The 13,926-nt window shown below is 32.8% G+C and overlaps 1 protein-coding gene across 1 annotated transcript; it reads left to right on the top strand.

The window, feature by feature from the left end:
• Window positions 1-6,874: 6,874 nt before the first annotated feature.
• On the top strand, window positions 6,875-13,666 carry LOC145331412 (uncharacterized). Its single transcript, XM_080176043.1, has 10 exons — window positions 6,875-7,008; window positions 7,372-7,415; window positions 7,643-7,678; window positions 8,098-8,145; window positions 8,977-9,075; window positions 9,420-9,515; window positions 10,358-10,402; window positions 11,434-11,514; window positions 12,246-12,292; window positions 12,739-13,666. The coding sequence occupies exons 1-10, from the start codon at window positions 6,946-6,948 to the stop codon at window positions 12,780-12,782; spliced, it is 603 nt and encodes a 200-aa protein (XP_080032169.1). The 5' UTR covers window positions 6,875-6,945; the 3' UTR covers window positions 12,783-13,666.
• The last annotated feature ends 260 nt before the right edge of the window (window positions 13,667-13,926 follow it).

Here is a 13,926-nt window from a genome sequence, read left to right as displayed (position 1 = left end):
GTATGTTAGTTGTAGCTCTATCAATTACATGAGGTTATGTAGTTTTCAATTACGGATCGTATCGTAGTTTTAAAAAGTGTTCATCTCACTTTGGGCGTTCAAAAATTACATTTTTAATTTTTTGGGCCAAATAACCGGGTATTTAGGTCGTGACTGGGCTTGAATGCCGGGGGAAAGCACCAAAAAACGCCAAAAACGGTTATTAATGCCGAACGGTTTCTTTACTCGCGCCGAACCGGGTTTTATTGCAACTTTCCTGTGCACGCCACTAGAGCAAAACAAAAAAATTGGAATTCCGTTTTTACCATAACAAAGCTTCCCTGAAATTTTCAGCTCGATCGGTCCATAAAAGTGGCGCTCGGCACTAATGGGTTAAGTTAATAAGTACTATCCTATAACATAAAGTAGTAAGTAAGGTTTATTTGACTATAGCTTCATATTTCATTACTTTTAATACTGAGTTCTCCTTTTTAGGAAAGCTTCACATAGATCCCATGATGGTTCCACACTATTATAGGTCAATCCTTGAGTGGTTTTAGGCTATTTTTCTCCTCCCTTTTTACCCTTTAGAAAACACGAGTTCTTAGATGCTAAGGGCGCCACTACTATTCAAATATATAGTAGTATCTCATTCTTTAGAACATAAAAATACAATAATTAACTCACTAACCAATGAACCAATATGATTATACTTTAAAGTGAAGCGTCTTATAGGTCCTGGTAAGTTTTATAACTAGTTTTGAGACACCCTGACATCCTCCCAAAAAAAATCGCCTATAGAAATTCTTTTTCATTATTTAATGAAATATTTAATTTAGTTAGGTATCTATTTTATGGAATCTTCAGTGCTTTACAATTACATCATAGATCCCCCCCCCAAAAAAAAATTTTTAGTAAAATTTTTTTTTTAAGAACATTCAATTTGGGGGGGGGGGGTAAATACCCCCCCCAAAAATTTTTTTTTAAAGAACATTTATTTTTGAGGGGGGGGGGGGGGGGGTAATTACCCCCCCCAAAATGGTTTGGGGGGGGTAAATTTTTTTTTTTGGGGGGTATTGTTCAAAAAATTTTGGGGGCACCCCCAAAATCGTTTGGGGGTGCCAAATGGCCCATTACCCCCCCCCTTGGACGCCTATGCTATACAGGTTAGTTTAGGGTTCTCTGCTGCAGGGGATAGGTTAGGTAATGTAGGGTTAGGTTAGGTTAAGGTCATGTCATGTCAAGTTAGGTTAGTTTTGGTTAGGTTTAATTGGGTACAGGGTAGCCCTGTAGGGTGAGGGAACAGCAGGTAAAGGTCCTGCAGGGTTAGGCATATAAAAAAATCATCTTCTTCTAAACCGAACGGACAATCAGTAAAATAACTAATTTATTTATAACAAGGAAGGAAAGTTGCATGGTAGCGGTGTGTCCTACTCCTTCTCCAAGATACACAACACCTCCTACTGCGGGGGTTGGTTCAAGGGATGGACAGTAATAAAATGGTTTTTTTTCGAAGTCGGACACGGTCATACGCAATGTTGGAAGGATGACGCAAATTTCAGATATCAACTTTCGCGATTTATCTTGTATAGAAAATAAGCGAATCAAATCGCAAAAACTGAGATCTGAAATTTGCGTCACCATGAAGATAATCAAAGTCCCTCAACAGATTATGACGTCATACGTTATAATAGCCAATGAGAGGCCAGTATATACTTGAGTGGCCAGTATATACTGTAATTGATTAATGGTAAAATTTAGGCTGGCCTCTTTTTGGTTATTTTATCCTATGACGTCATAATCTGTTGAGGGACTTTAATCATCTTCGTTACCATTCCAACATTGCGTATGGCCGCGTACGACTTCGAGAGGCGGCATTTTATTACTGTCCATCGGTTCAAGGGACAGATGCACGGTTATGGACTTTTCAAGTACCCAAACTCGGACATTGTCATCAGTCAGTTTAATTATGGAAAACGGATTAAGGATAGAGGTCTCTATATCAGTGGGGCGGATCCTAAAAATATTATTACGTGGTAGAACAGTCTGAATATGCTAATGTAATATTATACACATTCTTGTATTAATCAGTCCACAAAAATTTTAAAAATCTATTTACAAGCCTTATAAGATAAGTTGATGTAAAATTATCTATTAAAAAAGAAAAGTGTTTTGTCATTCTTTACTTATAATAAATAAAAAGGTTGACAACGCCCAAATTGACTCAAAAATCAGCCATATGACGTCATAAAAATGAGGGAGATGAGAGTAGAAGTTAGAAAGAAAACCCTTATAAAAGAGATGGATAATCCCTCATTTTTATGACGTCACATGGCTGATTTTTGAGTCAATTTGGGCTTTGTCAAAAGGATCTATGTTTGTCTGTCTGTGATATGATCTCGCTAACCGATCTGGTTCTCCTTTACAGTTTAGCTTTTCATAGGTCCTGGGCAAGTTTAAAACTATTTTGGGGAAGGTTATCTCCACCCTCCCAGGAGAAATCGCCAAAAGTTAAAAATATAATATTGTCATCCTTGTTGATTTGTGTGTAAATTGAAATGTACTGACACACAAAATGCGTGATTTTTATCATTTAGGCATTTTTGTCAAAAAGTATTTGAAAAATGTTGTACAAACTTGTCATACAATAATAGTTATTTATCGCATCGTATTATAGACAGCTTTCCGCGGATATCAAAATGGATAATTATGAAAACTAAAACCAGTTTTGTTAGCCCCGAGAGGGCGAAGGCCCGGGCTAACATAACTGGTTTTAATTTTATGATCTTTATTTCAAATACGATGCTATACATGATTTTTCAGCATGTCTGATAACTGGTTATAATCCTGGTTATATATGTAATTGTGAAATATTTATAATTTGTAAATTACATCAAATTACAAAATAAATCACAAAAGAAAACCGAGTTAAAATTTCTATTAGAAATTAGTTGCTTCGCCCCTATCCTGCAGGGGGAACTAAGCCAAGAAATATATAAAGCTTCCCTAAAAAGTACAACTAATTCGAATCAGTGTTATCCGAATTATTAATACTTCATATAATACAAGTTGCTACTCCGATAGAGGCCTCTAGGTGCACTTTAGGAGCCGGAGGGTCGACCAATCCCCCAATTTTAGCTCTAGTTTTTTAAAAGTAAAAAATGAAGCAAATATTACATAAATTGTACGAGACGGATTGTGATTTGAGCAGTCTAGTTATGGAATTAAGTACTCTAAAAAATGTATTTCAAACAAGGATGACAACATCCATAAAAGCGAAGCACTGAAACGGTAGGACAAACGGACATACTTGTATAGTGTCAGGACTGAATAATCAGAATATAAATGCATTTGTTGAAATTTGTTGAAAAACTGCTTGATACAAAATAATGTTTATGGACATACTTACATTTTTAGGACTTGATTACAGAGTTGCTTCGCTTATAATATTGTACTATATAATAATATAGGGGGGGTTACTTTTTTTCTAGGGGCAATTTCACTTGGGAGGGTTGTGGTATCCTCTCCAAAATTATTTATAAACCTTCCCACGACCCATGAAAAGCTACATTGTTCAGTGGTAAGCGAGATCCTTGGGTACATACAGACAGACACACAAACACAGATTCTGTTACTTTTTTATAAGGATTTAACTAAATTAAAAGTAATATTAGATTTTTTTTACGCAATAGTTTCCTAACAGTGCAATGTTTTGTTCTTAAATAATGATCAACAAAGAAAGCTAAAGAAATGTACTTTTTATCTTGTAAAATGTATTCTATCTAACATGATCAAATTGATATCATACAACAATTCTTTTCCCCCAAATATTTAGCAGCTTCTAAAAACACAAATTCAATCAAATTAATAATTAATTTTGTTTATTATAATTAGGGTAGGCATTGTTTTAATTTTCATTGTCTTTTCCTTACTTTGGAAGGTTCTACGGTTGCTCTACTAAATCTCAATTCATTTGTTCCAAGTGGTGATCATCTCTATTAATTGTTTGTAAGTTATTTGAGTTTGATTTGCAGTAGTGGAAACAAATTTGAATGATGTGAAAAAATGCGCGTAGTTAGTTTTATCTGTAAACAGCTGATTGCAATTTTATTATTTTGTGAAAAATAATTTCATTTTTTTAAAAAGACACAAATTTGTTTTCGTTTGACACTTAATCAAATTACACAAAGAGCTTAAAAAATACAGAATGTGATTCTTGAAGTAGTAGAAAAAAATTCATTTTACAAAATAAAATTAGTCCCATATTTTTATATACTAGCAGCTGTGCATTGAACCTGTAGAGGCCTAATCAAATGAAGTCAATAGCCTATGCACATTTCAATACCTTAAATAAGCTTCCCTGAAAAGTACATTTTATCAGGCTAGGTCGTTTTGGAGATCTTTTGCTTCAAACTAAATACCTAAATTTTAAAGGGAAATATCCTATAAAACTTACTTGTAAATGAATCGATTTTAAATTTTGCATGGTGATTCCTTGTGTTAACCAGGGTTGGAGGGGGACATAATACTAGTCCCCAAAGTTTTATAATAAAGTTTTCTTTTTCGTTGGCTTAACAACCATGGGGAATTAATTGAATTTTGATCAGCTGGTTCATTTAGTCGAGTGTCAAAACGTTGCTAATTGTAGTTTTCTGTATCATCATTGGGGATGTACGTACATCATTTTATAGGCAATTGTCTTATCCCTTCAGATCCCTGTGTATTAACCCTTTCTTCTGAAATTATGCATAACATGATACTTGAACTTGAAAAAATTAGAAAGCAAATTTTAGCTTTCACAATTGCATTCCCTTAAAAGTACTAAAAGCGAAATTGAATTTAAAGCAGGGTCTGGAAATAATGATTTTGATTCCTGTGACGTCATAAAAATTATGGAGATGAGGGGAGAAGTGGGAAAGAAAACCCCCCCAAAAAATGGAGAATCCCTCATTTTTATAACGTCACAGGAATCAAAAGTGGTACAAAAGTGGTGCAGATTGGGCTTCGTCTAATTTTTCAATTCCTTAAATTAAGAAAACTTTGATGAACACAGAAACCAGAAAAAATAGAGGTCTAGTTTTATTAGAGTAGATACCCCAAAATATGGGACATGTTTGTTTTTTTCTTTTTCAGCTTCCTTCGATCATAGCCACCTTTGGTAGATTTTCCTAAGTCACAGTTATATTTTTCTATTTTAAAAACATTAGCTGCCACATAAGTCCTTAACTGTTTTACCTTTATGTATTTTTTACTCCTTTTTTATATAACTTTTTATAGTGCATAAAAATGAAGTCATACTAGACTACCATTGGTAAATCAAAATGTATATTGGCCTACCGGTAATTTAGTCTGTGTATCATTGGTCATTTGTATTGTATGACTATTTTTTTATAGGCACTAATAAACAGCTTCTAACTTTTTAATTGTGATCTCGCTAAACACCAAATTTAAGTTAAAACTTTGGAGGATTTCTAAAATGTTTTCAATGTTTTGAATATCTGCCAATTACCTGTAGGAAAACAAAACAAATAAAAGAAATCACATACGCAATCTTTACCAATATTTATTATGTATTTTAGTGACGTTTAACATTTTTTTGTGTGTAAAAATGTAGGTGTTTAAATATTAGTTCTTTAGAATAGCCAGTTTACAAAAAGTTTTCAAACAAAATGGCGGTTTTTGTTGTTGAAAAAGTGTAAAAATTTAAAATATAAGTGATTTGATTTATATAAAAACCATCTCAAAATCGTTTATAACTTTATGGCTTTAATAAAAAGTGATCCTGGCTGACATAAAATCAACATGCCATTTTCAAAAGCGAAGCTTTTCTATAATTAGGGTAGGTCCGTCCGTACGTCCGTAACGGATAACTTTTTTCGTTAATTTAGGCATGTTAGAATTGTCCTATCGATTTCAAACTTTGCATGGTGATTCCTGTAGAAGTTAGGTACGAGTTAGAAAGCGTAGCAACTCTATAATCATTACCAGAATGTCCGTACGTCCATTTTAAACATGTTGATTTTTTTACATTTTTAACAACAAATTTGTATGTGACCTAATTATCCGATTGGTCTGATTTTTGGTATACTGATTCCTGGGACAACAAAGTACAATATTATAAGCGAAGCAACTCTATAATCAAGTCCTAAAAATGTAAGTATGTCCATAAACATTATCCTGTATTAAGCAGTTTTTCAACAAATTTACTAACAATTTTGCTTTGACTCTTATACATTTACATTCTGATTATTCAGTTCTGACATTACACAAGTGTTAATGTTCGTTTGTCCTACCGTTTCAGAGCTTCGCTTTTATGGATGTTGTCATCCTTGTTATTATAATTTTTTTGCTGTAATAAAAAAGAGGTCATTGCTGACATAATTCGACAATTTGACAATCATATTTTAATACTTTTGTTGACATAGTATTGACACAATTTTTTGACAACTTTTAATATTATCACTAGTACACAAAACAAAATATCAATTTCGATATGTCTTAGTCAAACTAGAAGTTGTGCCCTTAGCATATAGGGTTTTCATGCTCGAAGGGCCAAGTTTTGGAAAGAAACCATATAATAGCCCTAACAATCCTATATGAACGTATGTGAAGATTCCCTAAAATAGAATAGTTAATTGATTAGCAAGATCTGACATAAATAAACTTGCTTCTTTATATAATAGGATAATTAGCATTCCAAATATAGATGTATAACCAGACAACTGCCTGTTTGGTACCTTTTTCGTCGGCTAGCAAATTGCTTTATGCTCTTCTCTAGCGAATTGGCTGTTTTAATATTCGCAACGCTATTGGATGATTTTCAAGGACCCCATTAAAAGTCGGCACAGAGTCCTAGGGAAGAGAACATACAGTTATTTAACACCTCCCCCTAAGTTGTTTTACTATAATTTCCAAATAATTTTTATATTTTTTTTACACATTTCTAGATAATAGATTTTTTCCAAAATGCCCCTCACAATGGGGAGCCTAGCCAAGGCCCTCCGACTTGACACAGGCGATAAACGAAGGGTGAGTATTTTTATCATCTTTGGATTCAACAAAACATCTTCCAATATTTTTAAAGTTACAATCACTGATAAATACAGTTATATAAATACACCTTAAGTATTTAAAAAACTCGTAAAGCTATATCCATACACAAATGTAATAATATGCATGTCTGTGTGTTTGTTTTTTTGTATCAAAATATTTTGTTAATTCCTTGACATATAGTTCACCTTTACATCGAAGCTTCTTATAGGTCCAGGGAAGGTTTATAACACCTGAAGAGTGGCCCATTTTTACCTTTTTTCAGGGGGTTTTGACATCCTCAAAAATTATGACGTATAGAAAAGCTTTGATTAAATCTAATATTGTTTTCTTTACTCGAAGGCTAGAGTTAAATTTGTGCATGGCGAAGGACAAAAACACGACAGGTAAATTATTTCAATGTATATAGTTATTCTTGTAATTCATTATATTTTTTGTGGAGGGGGGGGGGGGAGGGGCGAGATCCATAACGATCTAGCAATCTCCGTGTGTATCTGAATCCTTACTTCAAAGAATCAGGACTCTCAGACAGCCATACAGACAACCTAATACTTTAAGGATAATATTTTGAAAGAAAAAAATTAAATATTTTTATATAATTGTTAAATTTTAGATTAGAACTTGAACAAGAGAAAAAAAAGTTTCACAGGTACAGTTCGATTTGATACCAATAACTCTAATTTATAAAATGGGTAATTTTGTTTATCATCGTTTATAAATATATCGTCCATTGTCGTATCCATTTAGATCCCTGAATAGCACGACCGTCGTACATACGGACAAACCAAAGTATTTTTGCTACTAACATTATTGATTTAATCTTACGTAATTCTATATGTAAAGAAGTAATTGTTTAAATTTGTTTGAAGCTTCAGATCTCGGAAACAATATCTGATTTGATTGTACTTTTCAGGGCAGCGTTATAAAAGTTTTGAGCCGGTTCTAAGCTAATTCCCTGACAACCATCCCCCCCCTTCCCCAGGACCTCATTCACCTTCCCCTAGAGGCGAAGCAACTAGTAATAACAGAAAAGAATAATAAAGATATTTTTTTTCGGTTTACTTTTAGGAAAGTAAAAGATATTACAGCCAGATCTAAAGAAGATGAAATCATAAGGTAGGTTCTTTTCCATTAACACGGTTTAATTTTTTTTAGAAGCAGTTTATAGTGCCTAGGTATAAAAAACAAACATTGTACCATTGTTCAATTAAATTGTATACTGGCCAATCATTGTTCATTTGTATTGTCGAACGTCATTTTTTATAGGCACTTTACGCGCAAAATTACCCATTCTTTTTATTACAATTAGTGGTTGAAACGTTTAAACACTCATCTGAATGAACCAACCAAAGTTCTTAAGTCAACGAATAAGCAAGAAAAAGCTGTAGTAAAACTTTAGGGACTAGTGTAATAAACAGTCCAATATCTCCTTCCTCCCTGGACATTTGTAAACAAAATTTTCTTGCTAATTAAAACCAACGGTCCTGGGAAGGTTTATAAATAATTTTGGGGGAGCGTAACACCATCCTTACTCGACAAAAAATGCCTACCCTCCCCCAATGTTTTTTTGCTTTTTCTTTATAAATCAAAGAAAAGAGTAGGGTTACCGATTTCAACCCCCCACCCCCCTCCCTGATATGCCCATAGAGGCCTCTAGATAGGGCATAGCCGCTAGTTATTAATATGAATAGTTATTTCTTGCATCGTATTATAAACCGCTTTCCGCGGATATAGAATGTACAATTATAAGATTAAAATCAGATTTTTTAGCCCCGAGGTGCAGAAGGCACGGGCTTAAAAAACTGGTTTTAATCTTATGATTGTAAATTTTTATATTCGTAGAAAGCTGGATATAATACGATGCTAGACATAGTTTTTTCGTATGGATGAGAATAGGTTCCTATCCACCGGATTCATATGAGAAAAGAAATTATCTTATTCTTTCAGAATACGAACGATGGAAAGAAGAAAAACAGAAGATTTGGAGAAGAAAATGAAGAAGACCGAGAAGAGCATTGAAGCAGTTATTAGAATGCAGAAAAATAGGTAATTTAGTAGCTGCGCCACAAAACAGTGCCATTGGCCTCTTCTATATCATTAGTTTAATCTTCATTTTATTTGAGTTGTATATAGGTACATGCAAGTGGCTTCGCCACTCAAGGCCTCTATAGGGTGCGGTTCGTATACAAAGGTTGGATGATTTTTTTTGAATATGTGTTTTTTTAGGAAAAATTTCTTTTGAGTGGTTGGCGGTACCTTTTCCCAAAATAAAACCTTCCTGGGTACCATTAGGAACATCGCTATAAAAGACAACCATATTGGTTCAGCGGTTATTTTGGTTTTTAAGCAACAGAGTGTGCTTTGGTAATAAAAATTCTATGTGTTTTTAGGGAATGGAGGAAACGTAGAGATGAGAGTTCTACAAGTAGACCTCCAAGTACTCAGCCTCCATGTAGTAGACCATCTAGCACACAACCACCTTATAGGAAAGAGCTCCATTACTTTTTAGTAGCGTTGCTACTCTATAATTTGAAATGCACGTCTGTCTGAAACGTTTTGGGGGAAACGTGATTTTCTCGGCTCCTATAAAAGATAGAAGTCTGAAACAACAATTCCATCATTAAAAAGCATAATTGACTATAACACATCCATTGCGGTTGAACTCATTATTAGCAGGTTTTTGGCTATTTTTATATATTTCTCCCATAGTTTTGATGTTTATGGTCCAATTTTCCAAATTTTTGTAGTTAAGAATACCGAAATTACATTTCCCGTCGTTTTAAGAAAACACCCATGACGGTCGGACTGCCTTTCAGCAGGTTTTTCATTTTGGCTATTTTCATATTTTTTTCTTATTTCCCCATATCTTTGGTGTTTTTGGTCCGATTTTCAAAAAAAATTAGGATGTCAGTTTTAAAAAAATTCGTATTGTTCTGAGTATCCAGTATGTAATTTACTTTGACCGTCTGTCTATCAGTCATCATAGAAATCAAAATGAGGTTTTGTGTTTATTTTCTCCAATAAATCTATTCTAGATTTTAACAAATAATCTTTAAATCTACTTATCTACTTGAAAAGTGTCATATGTGATGTCATAAAAATACGTCTATTATCCTGCTCTTTTTAAGGGGTTCCTTTCCCAGTTCAACTCTCATCCCTCCTTTTTAGACGTATTTTAATGACGTAACCCATGACACTTTCCAGCGCTTCGATTAAATGGCGCATATTTTTCAAACTCTATGGCGATGACGTATTTTGAGTCAAGATTCGATCCTACCACCACCTATTAAAAGGATCATAAACTAATAAGCTTTTTCACCTTATATAGTGATGGATTAGTTGAAGATTTTGATTGCGGTTCTAGTTTCCTAAGGTTTTTATATGATAAAACCTTGTCAATAAGCAATCAAGGATGACAACATCCATAACAGTGAAGATCTAGAAACCGACTATAGGACAAACAAATATTAACACTTAATAAGCAGAATATGAATCTATAAGTCTTGTATGTTTTTTTTACTTAATTGCGCAAATTCAAAATTCTGTTTAAGGAAATACTTATTACTTACATTTTTAGGACTTTAATATCGAGACGCTTCCTTTTTAACATTGTACCTTGTTGTCCTAGAAAGTAATATTCCAAAAAGCAGATGAATAGGATAATTATGTCACTCAAAAAATGTTGTCAAAATCATTATGTTTTATTCATACTTACGGACTTTCTGTTAACGATTGTATAGTTGCTACGCTTACTAAATCGCACCTAACTGTTACAACAATCATTATGCAGAGTTTGAAAGCAATAAGACAATTTTAACATGCAAGAATTAACGATAATGACCATCTGTTAGGAATGGACGTATAGACCTACCTTAGTTATGAAAAAAGCTTCGCATTTTTACAAGAATTACATCATCCATATAAGCTTAATTAGATTTTCCTTCAAGTACAAGACGTAATTATAGAGATGCTTTTCTAATTGTCTTAGGAATCAACATTTAAAATCTAAAATATCTTAACGTAAAATTTTCTAAACAAATTTTCAGATTATACCCAAGATATAGTTTTAAATATCGTTTTTTGTTTGTTTGTTTTGTAATCTTTCTATAGTACAAATAGAATGATATCTGTCCGTCCGTCTGTCCCCTAAGATCTCGGTAACCACTGAACCGATCGGATTCTACTCTTCAGGGAATATACCTACTGGTCCTGTAGTGGTTTTAGGCTATTTTCATGAGGGGTGGGACAACCCCAACCCCCCAAAAAAACAAAAAAAAATCCACCTCATTTTTTTGAGAATTCGGCTTAAAAAATATATTTATTTTATTTTTAAATTACCTCTTGGGGCAAAGCCCCTAGAGGCTAGGGTCGAAACCGCTAGTATCATATAAAATTTGAATTAAGCGCATCCAAGAGGGAAAACAGTTTTACCAGTGCATCTGAATATTTACAAACAGAGGAAAAAAGATATTTAAGTGTACCAAAGTAAGTTTGGCTTTTGTAAAAGATTTATTGCCCTAGTTGGTAAATCACAATAAAACATCCAATATGCATATAGAAGGAATATATAGCAGACGATTTTTTGTGTGTATATTTTGTCACATTGATTCAATTTTATAATACGAGCGATAAGAATCTTCAATTTAAATGAGAATATCGGTTCATCGGTTAGTAAGATTTTAAGCTACAAAGGGACAGTCAGACATCCTGTTATTTTTTTATAATGATTTAAATAACATTTTTTTTTTATTCGGTTAAAAACCCTTTTTAGTAGGGAAGCTACCCTATAATTTCAAATGTCCGTTCGTTTCTCCGTTAGACACGAAGTGGGGGAAACGTGATTTTCTCGGCACCTATTAAAGATGCACAGCTTAAACTTTTTGTCAACATTCCCATTTTTCACATTTATTTCTATATCTTTGGTGATTTTGGTCCGATTTTCAAAATTTTTGTAGAAAATTAAATCAGAATTAAATTTCCTGTTGTGCTAAGCATCTAATATGCAATTTGCTTTTACCGTAGGTGCCTCAGTTAACATACAAAATATAGATATACAAAATTTAAAGATATATGCAAAAGGTTTTGTGATTTTTCTCCAATAATCTATTCTTGAATTTAACAAATATTCTTTAAATCTCCTTGTCCGTATTCCCATTCATGATATTTGTGCTACACTGTATGTTGTTATCCTTGTTTAATTATAAAATTGTGTCTAGGGAAGACCTGGAGACTTTATCATCAGTGAAAGCATTAATTCAATCAGGTAACATTTTTCCAATTAATATCCGGTGATTAGTCCGGAGGGAGGGAAGGTCCTAAAAGTCTTAACCCCCCCCTACTTCGCTCCCAACCTCCAGAACAACTTTGAGGAGCTAAGAGAAAGAAAAAGTAAATAACATTTTTCTTACTTTTAATTGAATAATTTAGATTGTTGGGGAGGGTTTAAATAAAATTATCCATTGACCTAACTATGCAGGTAAAAGGGAATGTGATTCTGACAAACAATTCTAAACGAAAATTTCCCCACACCCCCCTTCTCCTTTACCTCCCCTTCTTACCCACGCCTCTTCAAATACATGAAAAAAAACAATATATACTTCCATTTAACATTTAAGGGTTTCGTGATTTTTTGTAGAATTGATTGTTAGAATAGCTAACCCTGTACCTATGTAGTAAGTATGCACAGTTATATATTTCTTTACATTTCAGGAAGTAAGCTATCAAGACAAAATTCAAGAACATCAAATATGTAACAAATATATGTATATATATATATATATTACATCCCCAAGAAATTATTTTTAAACTGAAGCTTTGCTATAATTATGGTCAGTCCGTTTATCTATTTATCTGATGTTTGGAATAGTGATTCAACACAACAAGGTACAATAATATAAGCAAAGCATCTCTATAATCAAGTTCTAAAAATGTAAGTATGTCCTTAAACAGTATTTTCCTAATAAGCAGTTTTTAAACAAATTAGCTTACAATTTTGTTTTTATTCTGCTTATTCAGTATTGAACTGTTAATATTCGTTTATCCTGCCATTTCGGAGCTTTGCTTTTATTGATGTTGTCATCCTTTACAAATCTTCTATGTATACACGTCTAAATACCAAAGAATCAATTTCCAAGAATCTTAATTTTGATAAAGTTTACAAAAAGTTTTTTTTTACAGCATGATTATCAACAGAAACTAATTTTAAAATGTTCTTTTTAAAATCAAACAGAAGTTTTAGATACCTAGATTAGATTTTTGTAATTTGATTTATATATGTATGTATTTTGTTAACCCTTATAATTTAGATTAAAGCTTAGATAGATCATATTGATTTAAAGGTATTTCTATATGTCATAAAATAAATCTATTGTTTTGTGTTATAGCCAGATGTCCGCGGAATTGAAAATAAAAAGATATGTATTCCTTTATTTTTGTTGTACTCAAGGGGACTAGGTTCAAGGCCCACGATCAATCCTATGATTTTACTTTTCTTTTTCATGGAAAAATTCTTCAAAACAATACGATAAATGTGTTTTCAACACGGTGAAGGCAATATAAATCTATGTTGGATTCGTATTATGATAGATATTATGCTACAAAATTATTAATTATTATGAAATAAATATTTTTTCAGTTGTATTTTTATTGATAAAAATCTTTTTTTTTGTGGCAAAACTGCAATATAACAAAACTTTGACTATTTCTGTATTATTCTTGGTGTTTATTTTCATTTATTTATGTTGCTGTTTTATATTACACTAGCGGCTTCGCCCCTTGCCTCTAGAGGCTTTGCCCCAAGAGGTGATAAAAAAAATTAAGGCGAAATTCGTTAAAGGACCAAGGAAATCTTCTACAAAGCATAAAGGACCAAGGAAATCTTCAGCAAAAAAAAAAAAA

Source organism: Acartia tonsa, chromosome 11 (assembly GCF_053477335.1).
Source record: "Acartia tonsa isolate MP-2025a chromosome 11, ASM5347733v1, whole genome shotgun sequence".
In the NCBI taxonomy this organism is placed as follows: domain Eukaryota; kingdom Metazoa; phylum Arthropoda; class Copepoda; order Calanoida; family Acartiidae; genus Acartia; species Acartia tonsa.
This window is presented reverse-complemented; position numbering and strand designations above follow the sequence as displayed.

Coding starts and splice junctions, on each gene's coding strand:
- LOC145331412 (XM_080176043.1), top strand. CDS start 6,946: ATGCCCCTCACAATGGGGAGCCTAGCCAAGGCCCTCCGACTTGACACA. Junction 9,076..9,419: donor ATTAGAATGCAGAAAAATAG/GTAATTTAGTAG, acceptor ATGTGTTTTTAG/GGAATGGAGGAAACGTAGAG. Junction 11,515..12,245: donor AGATATTTAAGTGTACCAAA/GTAAGTTTGGCT, acceptor AATTGTGTCTAG/GGAAGACCTGGAGACTTTAT.